Here is a 23,823-nt window from a genome sequence, read left to right on the forward strand (position 1 = left end):
CTTCTGGAAGGTTCTCCCATCCCCACAGAGGAACTCTGTAGCTCTATCAGAGTGACCATCGGGTTCTTGGTCACCTCCCTGACCAAGGCCCTTCTCCACCAATTGCTCAGTTGGGCCGGGTGGCCAGCTCTTGGAAGAGTCTTGGTAGTTCCAAACTTCTTCAATCAAAGAATGATGGTGACCACTGTGTTCTTGGGGACCTCCAATGCTACAGACATTCTTTGGTACCCTTCCCCAGATCTGTGCCTTGACACAATCCTGTCTCGGAGCTCTATGGACAATTTCTTTGACCTCATTGCTTGGTGTTTGCTCTGACGTGCATTGTCAACTGTGGGACCTTATATAGACAGGTATAATCATAAACAATATGATTTCATGTGGCATAAACAAAAACACAAATTCTCAGTCAAAATAATAAGTCAGAACACAGCACCTTTATTGTCTTATGCGATTTCAGGTTCTGTGACTGGGAAAATGTCCTTCCACACAGAGGGAGAGCAGTGGTAGGGTGTTTTTGGTGTGTGTCTTTTTATGCTCCTTCAGGCTCCTTAACCAGGTAAAACTCTTTCCACACTGGGAGCATTGGAAAGGCTTTTCTCCTGTGTGTATCCTCTCATGCTCTTTTAACGGCCCTTTCTTAGTAAACCTCTTTCCACACTGGGAACATTGGAAAGGCTTTTCTCCTGTGTGTATTCTCTCATGAGCTTTTAGGTGCCCTGTCTGCGTAAAACTCATTCCACAGTGGGAACAGTGATAAGGCTTTTCTCCAGTGTGTATTCTCTCATGCCTTTTCAGGTTAGCTAAAATGGTAAAACTCTTTCCACACTGGGAACATTGGAAAGGCTTTTCTCCTGTGTGTGTCCTCTCATGAGCTTTTAGGTACCCTAAATGAATAAAACTCTTTTCACAGTGGGAACAGTGATAAGGCTTTTCTCCTGTGTGTATTCTCTCATGAGCTTTTAGGTCCCCGAACTGAATAAACCTCTTTTCACAGTGGGGACAGTGGTAAGGTTTTTCTCCTGTGTGTATTCTCTCATGCCTTTTCAGGTTAGCTAACACGGCAAAACTCTTTTCACACTGGGAACATTGGAAAGGCATTTCTCCGGTGTGTAGTCTCGCATGCTTTTTTAGGTTTCCTATAAGAGTAAAACTCTTTCCACAATGGGAACATTGGTAAGGCTTTTCTCCTTTGTGTATTCTCTCATGCTCTTTTAATTGCCCTTTCTTAGTAAAACTTTTTCCACACTGGGAACATTGGAAAGGCTTTTCTCCTGTGTGTATTCTCTCATGAGCTTTTAGGTGCCCTGTCTGCGTAAAACTCATTCCACAGTGGGAACAGTGATAAGGCTTTTCTCCTGTGTGTATTCTCTCATGCCTTTTCAGGTTAGCTAACATGGTAAAACTCTTTCCACACTGGGAACATTGGAAAGGCTTTTCTCCTGTGTGTGTCCTCTCATGCAGTTTTAGGTTCCCTGACCAGCAAAAGCTCTTTTCACAGTGGGAGCAGTGGTGTTGTCTTGCTGGTTTGGATGTCTCTGGGTCTGGTTCCCCTGAAGGACTCTTCCCGCTGTCAGAGTCTGTTTTCTCTCCTGCCAAAGACAAACAGAGTATCTCGTTAAACAGAGACCTGAATGAAACCTCCACATGATAAAACTGTCTTCCTATGAGGTTTAATCTAGACTAGATCCCCCAATAAAAGAGCAGAACTGGTCATCACAGAGTGGCTGTAGTGCTTTGTAGGCTGGGTAAATCCATTTGAATTCAATACATTTTTTTGATTTAAAAAAAGCTTTCCCTACATGTTTGCCTATGGAAGAAGTGGTAAGAAAGTGACTTCATGTAACTGAATGAAAAAAAACATTCATGAGATATACAGTACCAGTCAAATGTTTGGACACACCTACTCATTCAAGGGTTATAATTATTTGTTTGACCATTTTCTACATTGTAGAATAATAGTGAAGACATCAAAACTATGAAATAACACATATAGAATCATGTAGTAACCAAAAAAGTGGTAAACAATTAAAAATATATTTTAGATTTTTCAAAGTAGCCACCCTTTGCCTTGATGACAGCTTTGCACACTCTTGGCATTCTCTCAACCAGCTTCACCTGGAATGCTTTTCCAACAGTCTTGAAGGAGTTCCCACAAATGCTGAGCACTTGTTGGCTGCTATTCCTTCACTTAGCAGTCCAACTCATCTCAAACCATCTCAATTGGGTTGAGGTCGGGTGATTGTGGAGCTCAGGTTATCTGATGCAGCACTCCATCACTCTCTTTCTTGGTCAAATAGCCTTTACACAGCCTGGAGGTGTGTTGGGTCATTGACCTGTTGAAAAACAAATGATAGTCCCACTAAGCGCAAACCAGAGGGGATGGCGTATCGCTTCAGAATGCTGTGGTAGTTAGACAGGTGTGTGCCTTTCCAAATCATGTCCAATCAAGCTGTAGAAACATCTCATTGATGATCAATGGAAACAGTATGCACACCTGAGCTCAATTTCGAGTCTCATAGCAAAGGGTCTGAATACTTATGTAAATATGGTATTTCTGTTTTTTATTTTTAATAAATGTGACATTTTTTCTCCAAACCTATTTTCTCTTTGTCATTATGGGGTATTGTGTGTAGACTGATGAGGATTTTTATTTATTTAATCCATTGTACAATAAGGCTGTAACGTAACAAAATGTGGAAAGACTTTAGTGGCAAAAAAGGGGGTTAAAGACATGTAAAAAATATATTTTTTGTATCTCTCAGATATAGGACAGACTTCAGAACAAACTTCCTTTAGATGTTTTGGGGGACTGTTGTTCCATGTTGTGAATGTTATGCAATGCGTTAGTATGAGTTATAGCAGTATGGCCAAATAATGTTTTACATAAAATAACTTTTGAATATTTTTTTATTGATACTTCCATGGGTCTTACAGTTCAAAATCAAATAGCAAAATGATCCTTGGTATAACCTTCTTAATAGGGCTGCAATCCTGTTGACGGGATCGATATGACAACAGCCAGTGAAAGTGCAGGGTGCCAAATTCAAACAGAAATCTCATAATAAAAATAAAAAGTATTTAACACCATTTTAAAGATACACTTCTTGTTAATCCCACCACAGTGTCCGATTTCAAATAGGCTTTTCAGCGAAAGCACCACAAACGATTATGTTAGGTCACCGCAAAATCACAGAAAAACACAGCCATTTTTTCCAGCCAAAGACAGGAGTCACAAAAAGCAGAAATAGATAAAATGAATCACTAACCTTTGATGATCTTCATCAGATGACACTCATAGGACTTGATGTTACACAATACATATATGTTTTGTTCGATAAAGTTAATATTTATATCCAAAAACCTCAGTTTACATTGGCGCCATGTTCAGAAATGTCTCCAAAATATCCGGAGAAATTGCAGAGAGCCACATCAAATAACAAATACTCATCATAAACTTTGATGAAAGATACATGTTTAACATAGAATTAAAGATACACTTGTTCTTAATGCAACCGCTGTGTCAGATTTTTAAAAAGCTTTACGACAAAAGCACAATATTCAATAATCTGAGAACAGCGTTCAGCCACAAAAGGAAGCCATACAGTTACCCGCCAAATTGTGGAGTCAACAAAAGTCATAAATAGCATTATAAATCTTCACTTACCTTTGCTGATCTTTGTCGGAATGCACTCCCAGGACTCCCACAAGAAATGTTTGTTTTGTTCGGTAATGTCCATCATTTATGTCCAATTAGCTACTTTTGTTAGCGTGTTTGGTAAACAAATCCAAAGTCAGGAAGTGCGTTCACTAAAAGCAGACGAAATGTCAAAAAGTTCAGTAACAGTCAGTAGAAACATGTCACACGATGTGTTGAATCAATCTTTAGGATGTTTTTAACATAAATCTTCAATAATGTTCCAACCGGAGAATTCCATTGTCTTCAGAAGTGCGATGGAACAGAGCTCCCTCTCATGTGAACACGCATGGTCAGCTCATGGCAGACCTTACTCATTCCCGTCTCCTTTGGCCCCACTTCACAGTAGAAGCATCAGACAAGGTTCTAAAGACTGTTGACATCTAGTGGAAGCAGTAGGAAGTGCAAACTGACCCATATCCCACTGTGTATTTGATAGGCGATGAGTTGAAAACCTACAAACCTCAGATTTCCCACTTCCTGGTTGGATTTTTTTCTCAGGTTTTTGCCTGCCATATGAGTTCTGTTATACTCACAGACATCATTACATTAATAATAATATGCATATATTAGCAACTGGGACTGAGGTGCAGGCAGTTTACTCTGGGCACCTTTTCATCCAAGCTACTCAATACTGCCCCTGCAGCCATAAGAAGTTAAAACAGTACTGTACTGGGGAAGCCCTTCATGTTGTTTAACCTGTTTGGGATAGGGGGCAGCATTTTCACTTTTGCATGAAATGCATGCCCAGAGTAAACTGCCTGCTACTCTGTCCCAGATACTAATAATAATATGCATATATTAGCATTGGATAATAAAAAAACTCTGAAGTTTCTAAAACTGTTTGAATTATGTCTGTGAGTATAACAGAACTCATATGGCAGGCAAAAAACTGAGAAAAAATCCAACCAGGAAGTGGGAAATCTGAGGTTTGTAGTTTTTCAAAGCTTGGCTTACCGAATACATTGTCTAAGGGGTTAAATTGCACTTCCTAAGGCTTCCACTAGATGTCAACCGTCTTTAGAAACTTGTTTCAGGCTTCTGCTATAAAGGAGGGGCTCATGAGACCTGTTTGAGTCAGTGGTCTGGCAGAGTGTCTCAGGCTCGTGACGCGCACTCCCGACAGAGTTCGCTCTCGTTCCAGTGCTTTTCTAAAGACAATGGAATTCTCCGGTTGGAACATTATTGATGATTTATGTTAAAAACATCCTAAAGATTGATTCAATACATCGTTTGACATGTTTCTGTAACGGAACTTTGAGTTTTTGTCTGGACCTAGTGCTCATAAAGATGGATTACTGGGCTGAACACACTAACAACTAGTGGCTATTTGGACATAAATGATGGACTTTATGGAACAAATCAGTCATTTATTGTCGAACTGGGATTCCTCAGAGTGCATTCTGATGAAGATCATCAAAGGTAAGTGAATATTTATCATGTTATTTCTAACTTCTGTTGACTCCAACATGGCGGAAATTTCATTGGCTGGATTTGGCTGGATTGGGCTCTGAGCGCCGTACTCAGATTATGCTTCTTCCGTAAAGTTTTTTTGAAATCTGACACAGCGGTTGCATTAAGGAGAAGTCTATCTTTAATTCTGTGAATAACACTTGTATCTTTTATCGATGTTTATTATGAGTATTTCTGGGATTGCTGTGGCTATCTGCAAGATCACCGGATGTTTTGGAATCAAAACATTACTGCATGTAACGCGCCAATGTAAACTGAGATTTTTGGATATAAATATGCACATTATCGAACAAAACATACATGTATTGTGTAACATGATGTCCTATGAGTGTCATCTGATGAAGATCATCAAAGGTTAGTGATTCATTTTATCTCTATTTCTGCTTTTTGTGACTCCTATCTTTGGCTGGAAAATGGCTGTGTGTTTTTTTGACTTGGCTCTGAACTAACATAATCATATGTTGTGCTTTCGCTGTAAAGCCTTTTTGAAATTGGACACGATGGGTAGATTAACAAGATGTTTATCTTTCATTTGCTGTATTGGACTTAAGTTACATATTTCAAAAAAATATTTTGAATTTCCCGCGCTGCCTTTTCAGCGGAATGTTGTCGAGGGGTTCCGCTAGCGGAAAGCCTGCGCTAGAAAGGTTAAACCTTCTTAAAACAGTTCCATATAGCTTAGAAGAACCTCCCCCCTCAGACAGGGCTTAGACTGTAAAACTATCATTTAGATCTGATGATTGGTGTGACAAGGACATCCTCAGACAGGGCTTAGACTGTAAAACTATCATTTAGATCTGATGATTGGTGTGACAAGGACATCCTCAGAGAGGGCTTAGACTGTAAAACTATCATTTAGATCTGATGATTGGTGTGACAAGGACATCCTCAGACAGGGCTTAGACTGTAAAACTATCATTTTGATCTTATGATCGGTGGGACAAGGACATCCAAGCCGGCCAAACCCTCCCCTATCCCGGACGACGCTGGGCCAATTGTGTGCCGCCTCCTGGTTCTCCCGGGTTGTGGCCCGGGGTCGAACACGGATCTGTAGTGCGATGCAGTGCTGCGACACTCGGGAGGCTACCTATTATGCTTGCTAGCACCACACGAGAGCCAAGCTAGCGTGGTTATCCACATGTTTTACCAATAGTATAAACGCCACGTTACCTGCAAGCTCTTCCTCAACAACAATGCAGTATTCAATATCAAGAGTAAAGAAATGTTTTAAAAATGCAGGGACCCAAGACAAAAGATTATATTTTAACAAACCAAACATAAATCTTATCAAACTCACATGGTGCAGTTGAGTTGTGGGTGTCAGAAATAATGTAGCTATTTTTACAGCAGGAATTCTGATAAATAAGTTGTAGCTGTGACGAGGGCTTGACCACTCACTGGCCAATGAAAACACGTTCCCAAACTTTTCATGTGGTTGCATCAAGTTGTGTATTTACAGTGTTTGATGTAGAGTTGTCATAACCTCTGGGAGGAGAGCATGGATGTTTATCCTGGGAGATTCCATGCCAGCGGAGCCTGGAAATATTTGTCAGAACAATCTGAGATATCAAAAATATTTTCAGGCTAGGCTAGGCTGCTCTGTGTCTGTGTGTCTGTGTGTGCGCGCGTAATGTGAAGATAGTCAAGAAGCTCCCGACGAACAGTTATTGTGCTGACGTTGCTTCCAGAGGCAGTTTGGAACTCGGTAGTGAGTGTTGTAACTGAGGACAGACGATTTTTACGTGCTACACGGTCCCGTTCTGTAAGCTTGTGTGGCCTACCACTTCGCGGCTGAGCCATTGTTGCTCCTAGACGTTTCCACTTCACAATAACAGCACTTACAGATGACCAGGGCAGCTCAAGCAGGGCAGAAACTAGACAAACTGACTTGTTGGAAAGGTGGCATCCTATGACGGTGCCACGTTGAAATTAACTGAGCTCTTCAGTAAGACCATTCTACTGCCAATGTTTGTCTGTGGAGATTGCATGGCTGTGTGCTCGATTTTATACACCTGTCAGCAATGGGTGTGGTTGAATTAGCTGAATGCAAACTTAAGTTAACAAAAAATGTATTGGTTCTGCAATGTTGAAAATCATATAAGGTGTGGAGACCATCAATTTCAACTTATTTTAGAAGAAATAGGTCATTATTTAAGAAAAGTGCAAGGGTGCCAATATGTTTATCTGCAACTGTATCCAATCAAATTAATTTAGCAATATCCAAATCATATATCAAATCCAATTCAAGAGGTGTCAAGGCTGGAATCAAGAAATGCAAAATTCCATTCATCTATATAACAACTTAATAGACTATCAAATCAAATCTTATTTGTCACTTGTGCTGAATACAACAGGTGTAGACCTTACAGTGAAATGCTTACTTACAAGCCCTAACCAACAATGCAGTTTAATTTTTTAAATAAAAAAATAACTTAAAATACAAATAAGAAATAAAAGTACACAAATAAAGAGCACCCTAACTTGGTAATACTCTTTCCACACAGGGAGCAGTGGAACATTTTCTTGTGCAAAGCATTGCGACAAAAACAACACAGAGTTACACATGGGATAAACAAACGTACAGTCAATAACACAATAGAAAGATCTATATACAGTGTGTGCAAATGTAGAAAGGCAATAAATAGGCCATAGTGGTGAAATAATTACAATTTAGCAGATGTGCAGATGATGATGTGCAAGTAGAGATACTGGGGTGCAAAAGGGCAAAAAATAATAATGGGGATGAGGTAGTTGAGTGGGCTATTTACAGATGGGCTGTGTACAGGTGCAGAGCTCGGTAAGCTTGTCTGACAGCTGATGCTTATAGTTAGTGAGGGAGAGATAAGTCTCCTGCTTCAGCGATTTTTGCAATTCGTTCCAGTCATTGGCAGCAGAGAACTGGAAGGAAAGGTGGCCAATGCAGGTGTTGGCTTTGGGGATGACCAGAGAAATATACCTGCTGGAGCGCGTGCTACGGATGGGTGTTGCTATAGTGACCAATGAGCTGAGATAAGGCTGGGCTTTACCTAGCAAAGACTTATAGATGACCTGGAGCCAGTGGGTTTGGCGACAGATATGTAGCGAGGGCCAGCCAACGAGAGCATACAGGTCACAGTGGTGGGTAGTATATGGGGCTTTATGACAAAAACAGATGGCATTGTGATAGACTACATCCAATTTTCTGAGTAGAGTGTTGGAGGCTATTTTGTAAAAGACATCGCCGAAGTCAAGGATCGGTAGGATAGTCAGTTTTACAAGGGTATGTTTGGCAGCATGAGTGAAGGATGCTTTGTTGCGAAAAAGGAAGCCGATTCCAGATACATTTTTGGATTGGAGATGCTCAATGTGAGTCTGGAAGGAGAGTTTACAGTCTAACCAGACACCTGGGTATTTGTAGTTGTCCACATATTCTAAGAAAGAACCGTCCAGAGTACTGATGCTAGTCGGGCGGAAGGGTACGGGCAGCGACAGGTTGAAGAGCATACATTTTGTTTTACTAGCGTTTAAGAGCAGTTGGAGGCCACCGAAGGAGTGTTGTATGGCATTGAAGCTCTTTTGGAGGTTTGTTAACAGTGTCCAAAGAAGGGCCAGATGTATACAGAATGGTGTCGTCTGCATAGAGGTGGATCAGAGAATCACCAGCAGCAAGAGCGACATCATTGATGTACAGAGATTGATGTACAGAGAAAAGAGTTGGCCCGAGAATTGAACCCTGTGGCACCCCCATAGAGACTGCCAGAGATCCGGATAACAGGCCCTCCGATTTGACACACTGAACTCTATCTGAGAAGTAGTTGGTGAACCAGGCGAGGCAGTCATTAGAGAAACCAAGGCTGTTGAGTCTGCCGATAAGAATGCAGTGATTGACGGAGTCGAAAACCTTGGCCAGGTCGATGAAGACGGCTGAACAGTACTATCTTTTATCGAAGACGGTTATGATATCTTTTAGGACCTTGAGCGTGGCTGAGGTGCACCCATGACCAGCTCGGAAACCGGATTGCATAGCAGAGAAGGTACGGTGGGATTCGAAATGGTCAGTGATCGGTTTGTTCACTTGGCTTACGAAGACTTTAGAAAGGCAGGGCAGGATGGATATAGGTCTGTAACAGTTTGGGTCTAGAGTTTCTCCCCCTTTGAAGAGGGGGATGACCGTCACAGCTTTCCAATCTTTGGATCTCAGACGATACGAAAGAGAGGTTGAACAGGCTAGTAATAGGGGTTGCAACAATTGCGGCGGATCATTTTAGAAAGAGAGGGTCCTGATTGTCTAGCCCAGCTGATTTGTAGGGGTCCAGATTTTGCAGCTCTTTCAGAATATCAGCTATCTGGAATTGAGTGAGGAAGAGGCGGGGGGGGGGGGGGGGGGGGCTTGGGCAAGTTGCTGCGGGGGGTGCAGAGCTGTTGGCTGGGTTAGGGGTAGCCAGGTGGAAAGCATGTCCGGCCGTAGAAAAATGCTTATTGAAATTCTCGATTATCATAGATTTATCGGTGGTGACAGTGTTTCCTAGCCTCAGTGCAGTGGGCAGCTGGGAGGAGGTGCTCTTATTCTCCATGGACTTCAGTGTCCCAAAACTTTTGGAATTAGTGCTACAGGATGCAAATTTCTGTTAGGAAAGCAAAGTCTAGGTTTTTCAAACTGACTCTATATTGGTTCCTGACTTCCCTGAATAGCTGCATATCGCAGGGACTATTCGATGCTAATGCAGTACGCCACAGTATGTTTTTGTGCTGGTCAAGGGAAATCAAGTCAGGAGTGAACCAGGGGCTATATCTTTTCTTAGTTCAATTTTTTTTTGAACGGGGCATGCTTATTTAAGATGGTGAGGAAAGCACTTTTAAAGAACAACCAGGCATCCTCTACTGACGGGATGAGGTCAATATCCTTCCAGGATACCCGGGCCAGGTCGATTAGAAAGGCCTGTTTGCTGAAGTGTTTTAGGGAGTGTTTGACAGTGATGAGGGGTGGTTGTTTGACCGCAGACCCATTACGGATGCAGGCAATGAGGCATTGATCGCTGAGATCCTGGTTGAAGACAGCAGAGGTGTATTTGGAGGGCAAGTTGGTCAGGATGATATCTATGAGGGTGCCCGTGTTTAAGGATTTTCTCGCCATGGATGAGAAGCCCCAGATTGATTGTGGCATCGGTGAGAGAGGCCCCATGACATCATTCTTCCAGTGCACTTTTTCCATGAGAAGATGGAGATTCTCTGAGCCCTCAATACCACTCTGAGCTTTCAGGGACAGAGCTTCTCTATCTACCAGGACTATTCCCCCACTGTCTCCAAGCAGCGAGCAGCTTTCGGGCAGGCAAAACGACTGCTACGGGACCATCAAGGTGTGAAGTACGGACTGTGATTCCCGGCCCGCCTGTAGCTTTCTCATTATGGTAAAGACGACACCTTTGACTCTCCGGAGGCGGCTATGGCTCACATTTAACACCACATCAACAAGTCTTCAACTTGCTCATAGATCAGCAACGGTGGCTTGCAAACAGTGGATAGTAAGTAGCCCACCTTTGGAATAACTATGTTAAGTTATAACTGTAGTATCCTGTATAGTTTGGGAGTAGGCAAAACCACTCAGGCTTATTTGATGTGATCTAATGTTTTGATCGTCTAGTTTGCTTGCCTTACAAGCATTCAGTCACCAAAGGGGGTTACGTAATTCCTTTGTTTATATACGGTCTCATTGACAAAAATATTATTGATTATTTGTTTACAGCATTCCTTTGTCTCGACCCAGTACACAGTAAGCGTACCGAGGCTACACATTTTATTATTTATTTACAGTTTGGAGGGTTGGGGGTCTGACATCCAGGTGACACATTTTAGTATTTATTTACCTTTTGGAGGGTTGGGGGTCTGACATCCAGGCGACACATTTTATTATTTATTTACAGTTTGGAGGGTTGGGGGTCTGACATTCAGGCGACACATTTTAGTTCTAATGGTGCCGTTCTGTTATTCTTCTCAGCTTCTTTTTCCAAACATCTTACATTACTCTGAGCCTAGTTATCCTGGGATCTTACATTACTCTGAGACTAGTTATCCTGGGTAGAGGTCGACCGATGAATCGGAATTGCCGATTAATTAGGGCCGATTTCAAGTTTTCATAACAATCGGAAATCGTTTAAAAAAAATGTCCACCTTTAACTAGGCAAGTCAGTTAAGAACACATTCTTATTTTCAATGACTGCCTAGGAACGGTGGGTTAACTGCCTCGTTCAGGGGCAGAACGACAGATTTTTACCTTGTCAGCTCAGGGATTCAATCTTGCAACCTTACGGTTAACTAGTCCAACGCTCTAACCACCTGCCTCACGAGGAGCCTGCCTGTTACACGAATGCAGTAAGAAGCCAAGGTAAGTTGCTAGCTAGCATTAAACTTATCTTATAAAAAACAATCAATCATAATCACTAGTTATAACTACACATGGTTGATGATATTACTAGTTTACCTAGCGTGTCCTGCGTTGCATATAATCGATGCAGTACGCATTCGCGAAAAAGGACTCTCGTTGCTCCAATGTGTACCTAACCATAAACATCAATGCCTTTCTTAAAATCAATACACAGAAGTATATATTTTCAAACCTGCATATTTAGCTAAAAGAAATCCAGGTTAGCAGGCAATATTAACCAGGTGAAATTGTGTCACTTCTCTTGCGTTCATTGCACGCAGAGTCAGGGTATATGCAACAGTTTGGGCCGCCTGTCTCATTGCAAACTAATTTGCCAGAATTTTACGTAATTGTGACATAACATTGAAGGTTGTGCAATGTAACAGGAATATTTAGACTTATGGATGCCACCCGTTAGATAAAATACGGAAGGGTTCTGTATTTCACTGAAAGAACAAACGTTTTGTTTTCGAGATGATAGTTTCCGGATTTGACCATATTAATGACCTAAGGCTCGTATTTCTGTGTGTTATTATGTTATAATTAAGTTTATGATTTGATAGAGCAGTCAGACTGAGCGATGGTAGGCACCAGCAGGCTCGTAAGCATTCATTCAAACAGCACTTTCGTGCGTTTTGCCAGCAGCTCTTCGCAATGCGACAAGCATTGCGCTGTTTATGACTTCAAACCTATCAACTCCCGAGATTCCGCTGGTGTAACCGATGTGAAATGGCTAGCTAGTTAGCTGGGTGCGCGCTAATATCATTTAAAACGTCACTCGCGCTGAGACTTGGAGTAGTTGTTCACCTTGCTCTGCATGGTTAACGCTGCTTCGAGGGTTGCTGTTGTCGATGTGTTCCTGGTTCGAGCCCAGGTAGCGGCTTGGAGAGGGATGGAAGCTATACTGTTACACTGGCAATACTAAAGTGCCTATAAGAACATCCAATAGTCAAAGGTATATAAAATACAAATCGTATAGAGAGAAATAGTCCTATAATTCCTATAATAACTACAACCTAAAACTTCTTACCTGGGAATATTAAAGACTCATGTTAAAAGGAACCACCAGCTTTCATATGTTCTCATGTTCTGAGCAAGGAACTTAAACATTAGCTTTCTTACATGGCACACATTGCACTTTTACTTTCTTCTACAACACTTTGTTTTTGCATTATTTAAACTAAATTGAACATGTTTCATTATTCATTTGAGGCTAAATTGATTTTATTGATGTATTATATTAAGTTAAAATAAGTGTTCATTCAGTATTGTTGTAATTGTCATTATTACAAATACATTTTTTTTTAAACGGCCGATTAATCGGTATCAGCTTTTTTTTGTCCTCCAATAATCGGTATTAGCGTTGAAAAATCATAAATCGGTCGCCCTCTAATCCTGGGGAATAGTTTCAATACATTTGCAAAAAATCTAAACCTGTTTTTGCTTTGGCATTATGGGGTATTGTGATACATTTTAGAATAAAGGGATGCACCGATATTACATTTTTGGCCAATACCGATATCCAATATTTTCCTTGCCCCAAAAAACGATACCGATAACCGATATTGAAAATTCTAGAGGCCTTTTAAGCATTCTAGTACAGCATTCTAATAGTTAACACCCACACGGATGCAGCGGTCTAAGCTACTGCATCTCAGTGCAAGAGGCGTCACTACAGTCCCTGGTTCGAATCCAGGCTGTATCACATCCGGCCGGGATTGGGAGTCCCACAGTAGTTGTCTGTTATTGGTGTAGAGTGGAGGACAAAGGAGAGGGATCCCACATGTGGACAGGAAGACACAAATTATCATTATTACTGGAAAATATTCATTTAAAATCCAGGAATTTTACAACTTTAGCTCTCTAGGTCAAGCCAGTAGGCTAAAGTAGGTTGTAACTCTCTAGGTCATGCGAATATGTTACAGTAGGTTGCATCCAAGTGGTTTTATCTCTCTAGGTCATGCCAGTAGGCTACAGTAGGTTGTATCTCTAGGTCATACCAGTAGGTTACAGTAGGTTGTATCTCTCTAGGTCATGCCAGTAGGCTACAGTAGGTTGTATCTCTAGGTCATGCCAGTAGGTTACAGTAGGTTGTATCTCTCTAGGTCATGCCAGTAGGCTACAGTAGGTTGTATCTCTAGGTCATACCAGTAGGTTACAGTAGGTTGTATCTCTAGGTCATACCAGTAAGTTACAGTAGGTTGTATCTCTCTAGGTCATGCCAGTAGGCTACAGTAGGTTGTATATCTAGGTCATACCAGTAGGTTACAGTAGGTTGTATCCAAGTGGAAACAATTATCAACCCAATGTGGAAAGTGTCAAATTTGGTCAACAACAAAATTAATGGCTTATTTGCTATGTGAGGTTTACTTGATCCAACAGAAGTTTCATAATGCTTAAGTTATGTGGACACGTGACATACCGACAACTTTGATAAACACTATAGGAGTTGTCTCCAGATCGCTATGCATATTCATGCTAGTAGCTTAGCATCTCTCTCCATTGAATACAGGCTGTTGACGTCAACAACTCTCATAATAGATTTATTTTTATTTATATTTGTTGTATGTTTGAGCATTGTTAATACCTGTGTTTGGTATGCTAGACATGTTTGATGTAGTAATGTAAGTTGATTTTTGTATTATGAATAAAATATATATATTTTTTAAGTATAAAAAATAAAATAGATTACAATAATAAGATGTATCCACCAATCCAAAGACAGGATAGGCGGGAGCGAGACAACCCGCAGTGCAGCTTTGTGGACAACGACTCCCATTTTTAGGACGGAGGGATTTCTTGTCAGTATATCCATCATTTTTGGTGTAGCCAACCCAACTCTCACATGGCACTATTGGGGAGCACGGTGTGTAGTAAATCATCACTACATGAAAACCACTACATGCCGTGCCCCCCAGTCTGCGGTCAGCAGATAGACCCTTCTCAAATATATATGTTAAGTCACTTTTTGGAAACGGAACGGAGAAAACAAGGGGTAGCTTGCTCTCTACGTAGTCTGATTCTAGACATACCAGTCATCATCATAGGGCCCTCCTTTGAAGAGGTGTTGACGAGCCAACTCCGAATATCCAAAGTTAAAAACAAATTTAAGGCGGTACTTACTGCTGTTAATCAGATCTCCCATCTCCACCTCTTCATCTTTCAATGTGACAGTAATCGCCCCTTCCTTCTTCACTCCAAAAACGGCATCCTCTTCTTTCACAGTAACACCCTCCTCCTCCTCTTTCACTCTGAAGGCGTCTTTCACTCTGAAGGCGTCTTCCTCTTCTTCTTTCACCGTAACAGTCTCACCGTCTACTTCTTGTTTTACTGTGACATCCTCTTCTTCCATCTCCTCTTTCACGACAATGTTCAGCCCCAGAGCTTCTTTCTCCGTCCAGTAGACCTCCTCTTCTTTAACAGGAGGGGAGAAGTTTAGGGAGCTCATGTTCGGGGATGTTAGCTAGCTAGCTATCATTAGCGACTAGGCTAGTGCTAACTTAACCAGCCAGCTACTATAGCTGACTAATAAAAAATAACATAATATTAAATTAAATAGGTTAACAAGTAGATACGACAGAAGTGTGTCTAAAACACAGTAGCTAATATACACCGAAAGCGTATAAATAGCTGGAATCTTTCGGCTATGTTGACTAGCAAGCTACCGAGGTTGTTGACTGGCTGTTTTTGAAGAACCGTCCACTAGATTATACGTCACGCTAGCAGCATCGCCTGAAATATGCACATCGCCGTCTGCTGACTGGAGTGGGAAACGCAGTTGAGGATCATATTTTATTTTCAGACAAAGACTTTTTAAATGGATTTAATTAAATAATACTATTATATTGAGACATACAAAGACCGGAATGTGTTGATTGATTAGTGCGATTTTTTTTTTTACTACAGCACATTTAAGGCAGTTTCTTTAAGTCAAACTATATCTAAATATGTAGCTAGCTGCAGTAGGTCTATAATGCTCCTACATGGTGTAACAATACATCATGTAGATGTATATAATGAACAGACTAGGTCTATACTGCTCCTACGTGGTGTAACAATATATCATGTAGATGTATATAATGAACAGACTAGGTCTATACTGCTCCTACATGGTGTAACAATACATCATGTAGATGTATACTACCGTTCAAAAGTTTGGGGTCACTTAAAAATGTCCTTGTTTTTGAAAGAAAAACATTTTTTTTTTGTAAACAGTGTGTGGGCCTTCTTGTTCTTTATCAAAGCTTTTGTAAACAGTGTTTTTGCATGCAGCAATTCAACCATGAAGGCCTGATTCACGCAGTCTCTAAACAGTTGATGTTGAGATGTGTCTGTTACTTGAACTCTGTGAAGCATTTATTTGGGCTGCAATCTGAGGTGCAGTTAACTCTAATGAACGTATATTCTGCAGCAGAGGTATCTCTGGCTCTTCCTTTCCTGTGGCAATCCTCATGAGAGCTTACCCATACCTTGTCACAACACAACTGATAGGCTCAAACGCATTAAGAAGGAAAGAAATTCCACAAATTAACATTTCACTAGGCACACCTGTTAATTGAAATGAATTCCAGGTGACTACCTCATGAAACTGGTTGAGAGAATGCTAAGAGTGTGCAAAGCTGTCATCAAGGCAAAGGGTGACTGCTTTGAAGAATCTCAAATATAAAATATATTTTGATTTGTTTAACCCTTTTTGGGTTACTACATGATACAACATGTGTTATTTCATAGTTTTGATGTCTTTACTATTATTCTACAATGTATAAAATAGTCAAATAAAAACCCTTGAATGAGTAGGTGTGTCCAAACTTTTGACTGGTACTGTATGTAAATGTGATATTTCAGTTGTTGTTTTTGTTACATTTGAAACATTTATAAAAACCTGTGTTTGCTTTGTCATTATGGGATATTGTGATGTCACTATGGGGTATTGTGATGTCATTATGGGGTATTGTGATGTCATTATGGGGTATTGTGTGTAGATTGAGGGTAAAATATTGATTTAATCCATTTTAGAATAATGTAACAAAATGTGTAAAAAGTGAAGAGGTCTTTATACTTTCCGAATGCACTGTATATATAGGGGCAGTACTTAGTGACATCACTTCATAAAACAGGAGGTACAAATATATAACATAGGTTCACAATAACAACATTTAATGTATCAAAATATATGACCAAGCTGGAAGTGTAAACGCCAGCCCAGCCACAATCCTAGAGGTTCACTGATGATCAACCTCCTCCTTCACATCTGACTCCAGTGATCAATCCAGAGCGGTCTTCTTTTTTGGGGAATCCTGATGGACAACGTCATCGAATAGGCTGTCATCACAACTACCGCCCACAAGTTAATTGTCATTCAGGTTATCAATAGGAAGAGCATTAGCAATATGTCCTGTCTGGTAACTTGTCTCGTTCAATGGATTTAAAATGGCAGGTGCACAGGGAGAAACCCCATTTAAAAAACTTTTGGAAGTCTTTAACTGTATCAAAGTCTGTGGCATGTGATGTTGGGACAAATGATAGTCCCTTATTATACAAGAGACAGAATTCACAAATTCTACAGCACAACGACAGAGTCATGTCTTAAGTGTAAAACTAACAATGACTCAATAATCCATGCATTCTGGGAATGTTATAAAGTCCAAAAGTTATGGGCGGAGTTAGAAAGTTGGCTGTCAGAAGTACAATATCCGTCTGTCTGTATAGTTCAAGACATGGAATATGTGGATGCAGTGAGATACCAGATGGTCGGACGATACTTTTCTCGTCAATCGTCTTAAATACTATTCTTAAAAAACTGGAAATCAATCAATCCTCCGCTGTTAACGCAATGGAAAGGTCAAATTCTTTATTATCTAAAAATGTAAAGTGCTTGGGAGACGGAGAGAAATAAAATGGTGGAGTTTGAGGCCATGTGGCGGAGAGTGATGATGGAGATGGGGGTGTGTCAGTGGCGACCTGTCATTCAGGGCAGAGCCCCAGAATTTTTGCCCCAAGAACTTAAATATATATATAAATATATATAAACATGTGGGGGGGCTTGCCTGTTTTGCATGTTATTTTGACATTAATAAGTGTCACATATCAGTTTGCAAACAATGTAAAAACATTTTTTTATATCATTGAGTTAATACATTTGCATACACACATGGTATCTTTTTTCTTTTCTTGGGTAATGCAGCTCCAAATTGCAGGTGTTTCAGCCTAGCTCAGTGGTTTCTCTGGTGGTGGGGCGAGCTAGCAAAATATAGGAGCATTGCGCTGTAATTGGCTCAGTGTTCTGTCACTCATGGGGACACTACGTCGTGGTGAAGTTTATGTCCTTAGTAAAGGTAGACATCCAAAATGTTAGCCCTTTGGGTCCTACCATAGAGTTATATTACAAGTGGCCTTCCAAGAAGGCTCAAGGTCATTTGCCACAGATAAAATTAAGTCAAATCACGTTATATGTACAGTAGCTTTGATTGGACTGATCATGTTAACATCTTACTGCAAGTGTTGTGTTGCGTAGTGTCTTGCTGGCATGCATCTAAAAAAAATTTTAGGAGGCCCCACCAAGATTTACATGCTAAAACCGCCACTGGGGTGTGTTCTAGTGGGTCTGGGCAGGTGTGATGTAGTTAATGTAGTTAATGGGTCTGGGCAGGTGTGATGTAGTTAATGGAGATGGAGGTGTATTCTAGTGGATCTGGGCAGGTGTGATGTAGTTTATGGAGATGGGGGTGTGTTCTAGTGGGTCTGGGCAGGTGTGATGTAGTTAATGGAGATGGGGGTGTGTTCTAGTGGGTCTGGGCAGGTGTGATGTAGTTAATGGAGAATTTTTTTATTTTTAGCTAACTAGCTACAGTGCAGGCTAACTCAAATTAACTGCTAAATGAGCTAGCTAGTTGGCTAACCAACTTCAAATACTGTATAGATAGCTAGCTAAGTGAATGAAATATCACCATCTACCTAACTTCATATTAGCTATCTTGATGTATTTATCACTGTAAAAAACAAACCCCAAATGTAGGTAGCTAACAGCCATGGAGGAGGGTGAAAGGATAGCAGCCCCAACTGTCAGTGAGAGAGTAGGCTATTCTGGATAGGTGTCACGAATACTACCGAAGGTGGCTCCCCTTCCCGTTCGGGTGGCGCTCGGCGGTCGTCATCGCCGGTCTACTAGCTGCCACCGATCCCTTTTTCCTTTTCGTTTATGTCTGTCTAATTGTTTTCACCTGTTCCTTGTTGGGGTTTTGGGAGGTGTACTATTAAGTTTCGTTTCGCCCGCTAGTGTTTGTGCGGGCTTATTTGTTGTCATTTTACGTAGGAGGTGTATCATTGATTTTGGGTTTTCGCTGTCCGGTTTATTAACAGTGGTCTTTGGGTTGTGTTTGCGCCTGTGTTTTGGCGTCACGTCATTTTTGTACCTGTTCCTGTTGACTGTGGACATTAAAGCGTTTGTTCCCGTGAAACTTCTGCTCTCTGCGCCTGACTCCACACCCATCATTCTCCTGATGTTACAATAGGGCAGGTACTTTTATGTAGTTCCTGTCCCTAGAAGTGAGGACGGAGATAATAGTAACATAATATTCAGTGTGGTGTAATTTGACTATAATGAAGTCTATTTCTTGTGAGGTTTTCTGTCCTCAGATAAAGAGCGTTATGAAAGCCAGTCTACATATGAAGAGGTCCCAATGAGGAGCAGTGGTTCTCAGTCCTGGGGACTCAAAGAGGTGCACATTGTTGTTTTTGCTTCAGCACTGCACAGCTGATTCAAATGATCAACTCATCATCAAGCTTAGAGTGGTATTAATGTATTCATTTGTGATGCCATCCTTGATATGATCCTGTTATTGTCACATGCTACACATGTACATATGTGTGCCCATGCATCTAGCAATCCAATGTTATCATGATTTGTTATCAGGGATATTATACTTTAGTAATCCACAATGACCTGGTGATGTAAAAGTCTAATAATTACATTGTCTTCCATATTCCTACAGATACCTTGTAACTGGAGATTCCTTCAAAATGATTTCCTACAGTTAATGTGTAGGGCACTGCAAGGTTGGGTGACCAGGGTCATCTGGGACTGCCTCCTGGAGGAATTCAGGTGTGTGTGAAGGCTACCTGTGTCCTGCGTAACTTCATGAGGATGGACACGAGGATCAGGAGGGGATCTGCAGCTCGCGGCCGTGTGCCAGAGGAGGAGTCTGCTGCTCTGCAGGATGTTTCAAGGATGGGGTCAACAACGCAGCAAGAGGCAATCTGTGTGCAGGAGATCTTCACCTCCTACTTCTTCAAAGAGGGTGCTGTTCCCCTGCAACACCATAGACTACACTATGCACAACCAAAGGCTCTTTTAAGAGCCATTCTCATTGCAATAAGAGTATTCTTCCATTTACTGAGCTATGTCAACTGCAGTTATTCAATTCCCAGTTTCTCTCCCTTTGATTTCTACTTCTCAGGTGAGGGTGCTGTTTAGGTAAGGGTGTGATGTCTGTGCAAAAACAAAACAGGCTATTTTAAATCACCCATATTGAAAACATGTAGAACAATTAGACACCCTATAACCCACACCTACACACTCCTGTATCAATCTGATTGATGGATTGTGTTGTGCAGTAAGCAGGCTCAGGTGTATAACTGTGGCTCCTTCCACCTTCAACGAATAGGCAAGAGGGCCAACCATGGAGAATAGTAAGACACTTAATTATTTCTATAACTACGCTATGTTTGTCCTTGTGTGTCCGTTCATGTTTTTCAGCATAAAGTACTCTGCAGCCACTTAGTGTGATGTGGACACCAGGTGAGGCCACACACAGATTCCTGTTGAACACTGTCGCTTTAACAACCTTATTTTCTCAATAACAGTCTCTCTCCTTCACTTCATCCCTCTCTCCCCTTCTCCCTAAATCCTCTAGGTTATATCAGCTGTGTCGGTGAAACCCTCCTGCATCTGAACTGGCTACATAGAGGGCACAGCATGATCAGAGGTGAGAGGTCACTTGGTCAGGTCAACAGGAAGTATTATTTAAGAGGTGCTTTACATTGAAATACAGATAGATGCAGTTGTCCCAGAGTTAATGATCTAAGGTCAGTTTTGCATTTCAGCTCCTGATTGATGACTAACAATGTTAGAATAAAAACACAAGGCTTAAACATGCTATCTCTCTCCATCTGTCTCTCGTCTGCAGATATGTTTTGATGTGAGAGGATGCCAACCCCCAGTCCCATCATCGCCACCTCACCTGCTTTTAAGATGACCTTTGGGCCGACGAGAGACACTATTATGTAATTGTGATGAACTGAGAGAATATTCAGGTAGCACTGTGATTCATTAATCATGTGCTGCCTTCCCTGCTCCTATGTGCTTACCTCTTTCCCTTTCTGTCTTATAAACCTCTCCCGCCACCTCTTTCGTCCTCTGTTTTTATAATGCACAACAGATGTGCATTGAAGTACAGATTGAACTTGTATTTATAACACTTGGATAATGAGCTTTTCAATAAAGCGTTTCACATTCTCTACTGGTTGAAATGAAGTGTAATTTGATGAAATACTCCACCTATCCTATGTTTACCAGATCAATGCAGATGAAGGGCAATAGATGTTGAGATGAACCAGTGTTAGAGTATTTACATGATGCATAGGAAGTGTAGTGTTCTGTTTTTAACATTATATTTCTGTATATATGAATTAACTAGTTAAATCCTATTTCTAGTCTATTAGTTACAATGTGTAACCATTGATGTCCCAGGACCAAGATTGGTAAACACTGTTGAAGTGTATAATTGTAATACATACATGCAGACACAGCGTCATTCAAATACTGGAATTTGATACTCCTGGTATTGGATATGACTGACAAATAATCTCAGACATTCATACCTAAACTGTACCTTTATTTGCCAGGGTAGAGTACATGATCAGTGAATATATTAAATGTACAGGCTACAATGTGGTGATCTCATGCATGGTAATAACTACATGTATATACGACTTGCATCCTTGGTACAACATATTATATTCTACTCAATCCATAGGCTTCATTAATGTCATTTAGGCTGTTTTGAAGTTGATACAACTGGCTATGATAGCTGAGGTTCATAGCTAGGTTCTGAACTAATATGTATACCAAACGTTTGGGTTCATACACAGGTCTGCTAGATAGCTTGCTACACATCCATAGGCATACAGGGATTTTAATCATCCACTGCACAATAAGCAAGAACATAGCTAGCTACGTTATTTCATTTATCTGCATGGCAAATATCAGCATGGCACGCTTACACAATTGTACATTCATATTGCAGTAAATTCTTCAGCTAGTTAGATTCTATACATCCACTGTTTCACAAAACGACAGCTTGGTTTGCTGGTTGTTTCAGGAGTCCCTAAAACAACCAGAAGTACAATTTCATACTCAAGGCACAACACCCATAAAGCTAGCCAGCTAGCTGGTTAATGTTAGCTAGTCAGCTTGCTTGCTAAATCGCGATTTTCGTAAATTAACTTTATGATAAAAAAATGCATAATCGTTTGTCTCTACATTAACTAAGATGCGATGGAACGGTTGACGAAAAAAAGAAATCACAGAAAAATATATAGACTGATATTGATTTATTTAGGGGGGGCTAATGAATATTTTAGGCCTAGCGGCGTCAATGAATCCTACCCTTTAACTTTTCCTCTGAAAATTAAATATATATTTTTCTCAACTGCGTTACCCACTCCAGTCAGCAGATGGCGATCTGCGACTTTAAGGCAATGCTGTTAGTGTGACGTATAATCTAGTGGACGGAACGCTTCTATCACCAGCAGCAACACTTAGTCAGCCACCTCGGTAGCTTGCTAGCGAAAATAGCTGAACCAATAAAGCTCTTTAGACGCTTTAGTGTTTATTAGCCACTGTGTTTTAAACCCACGTCTGTCATCTAGTTTGTTATCCGATTTAATTTCATATTTACGTTATTGTTATTAGTCAGCTAGCGGACTGGTTAAGTTAACATTAGCCTAGCTAGCTAACATTCCCGACCATGAGTTCACTAAGCTACTCTCCTCCTGCTAAAGAAGAGGCGTTCTGCTGGACGGAGAAAGAAACTTTCGTGAAAGAGGAAGAGGAGGCTGTTTCAATACAAAAGCAAGTAGATGGTGAGGCTGTTACCGTGAAAGAAGAAGAGAAATACGTTTCAGTGAAAGAAGAAGAAAACGCGTTCAGAGTGAAAGAGGAGGAGGATGTTTCAGTGAAACAAGAGGAGGATACAGATTTTGGAGTGAAAGAGGAGGGGGAGATGACTGTCACATCGAAGAAGGAAGAAGAGGAGGAAACTGGATATCTGGGCCCGGTTTCCCAAGGGCATCTTAAGGCATCCAATGGTTCTAACGATGAACGGACCCTGGTTAACACTAGTAAGTACTTAAAAACAGAGGCACAAACTCTGCAGTTGTTGAACTGATGTTAGGTGTTAAAGAGGAAATGTGCAATTGCTACATCAATATTTAAACGTTTTATTATTTATTTATAGCCATTGATTCTTGAAGACTATAACATATGCCTCATGAGCTCAGTTCAACTGTTGTACCCCATCAGAACCCCAAATAAGCTTGTTTTTACTCCAATGTTCAGAAACAATGTAAATCAACACTGTATAGCCTCAACATGGTTAAAACTATAATGTTCATATCATGGATGGTCAGTCCTTGCATCCATATGGCTGTCTATGAATTTGAGACCAGTTACATTTCTCCAGCCCCATAGGCGGAAATCCCAGGGGGGACTGGGGGACACGACCCCCCCATCCTGGGAAAAATATGATTTGTCCCCCCCCCAATATATCACTGTAAACATAACTATGTAATTTCAATAATATTAATAATACGCAATGAAAGCACTTATACTGATTATAGACACTTAATAGCGCGTTTTTAAGTTTCGAAAGATTGTGACCCCCGCCCTTTTCCTCACAATGGTTTGATCCACTGCCAGTTCCTTAGCTGGCAAGGTAAAATAGGGTTCTTATCTACTGTGTGAAAGGCACTCAATGCACGTAACTGACGTGAGGTTTATCTCATCAATCGGCCATAGTAATGTTTTTTTTTTATGTTGGCAGGATTCACACACACACACTAGCTGAATTTGCCCGAGCAAGCACGCAAACTAAAGCAAACGTTAACCATCAAGCTAGCTTGTACCTATTCCATTTATGTGGCGTCGTCAAAGATGGAATCTTTGCCATTGTCAGTTTATTCCAAGATTAGCATGCAG

The 23,823-nt window shown here is 40.9% G+C and overlaps 1 protein-coding gene across 1 annotated transcript in view; it reads right to left on the reverse strand.

The window, feature by feature from the left end:
* Positions 1 to 323: 323 nt before the first annotated feature.
* LOC120057728 (zinc finger protein 501-like) overlaps positions 324 to 23,823 on the reverse strand; it is a 31,694-nt gene continuing 8,194 nt past the window's right edge. The window contains exon 2 of the mRNA XM_039006209.1: positions 324 to 1,574. Coding sequence (XP_038862137.1) covers positions 454 to 1,574 — 1,121 coding nt within the window. The 3' untranslated portion in view covers positions 324 to 453. The remainder of the gene's footprint in view (positions 1,575 to 23,823) is intronic.

Source organism: Salvelinus namaycush, chromosome 13 (assembly GCF_016432855.1).
Source record: "Salvelinus namaycush isolate Seneca chromosome 13, SaNama_1.0, whole genome shotgun sequence".
Lineage (NCBI taxonomy): Eukaryota > Metazoa > Chordata > Actinopteri > Salmoniformes > Salmonidae > Salvelinus > Salvelinus namaycush.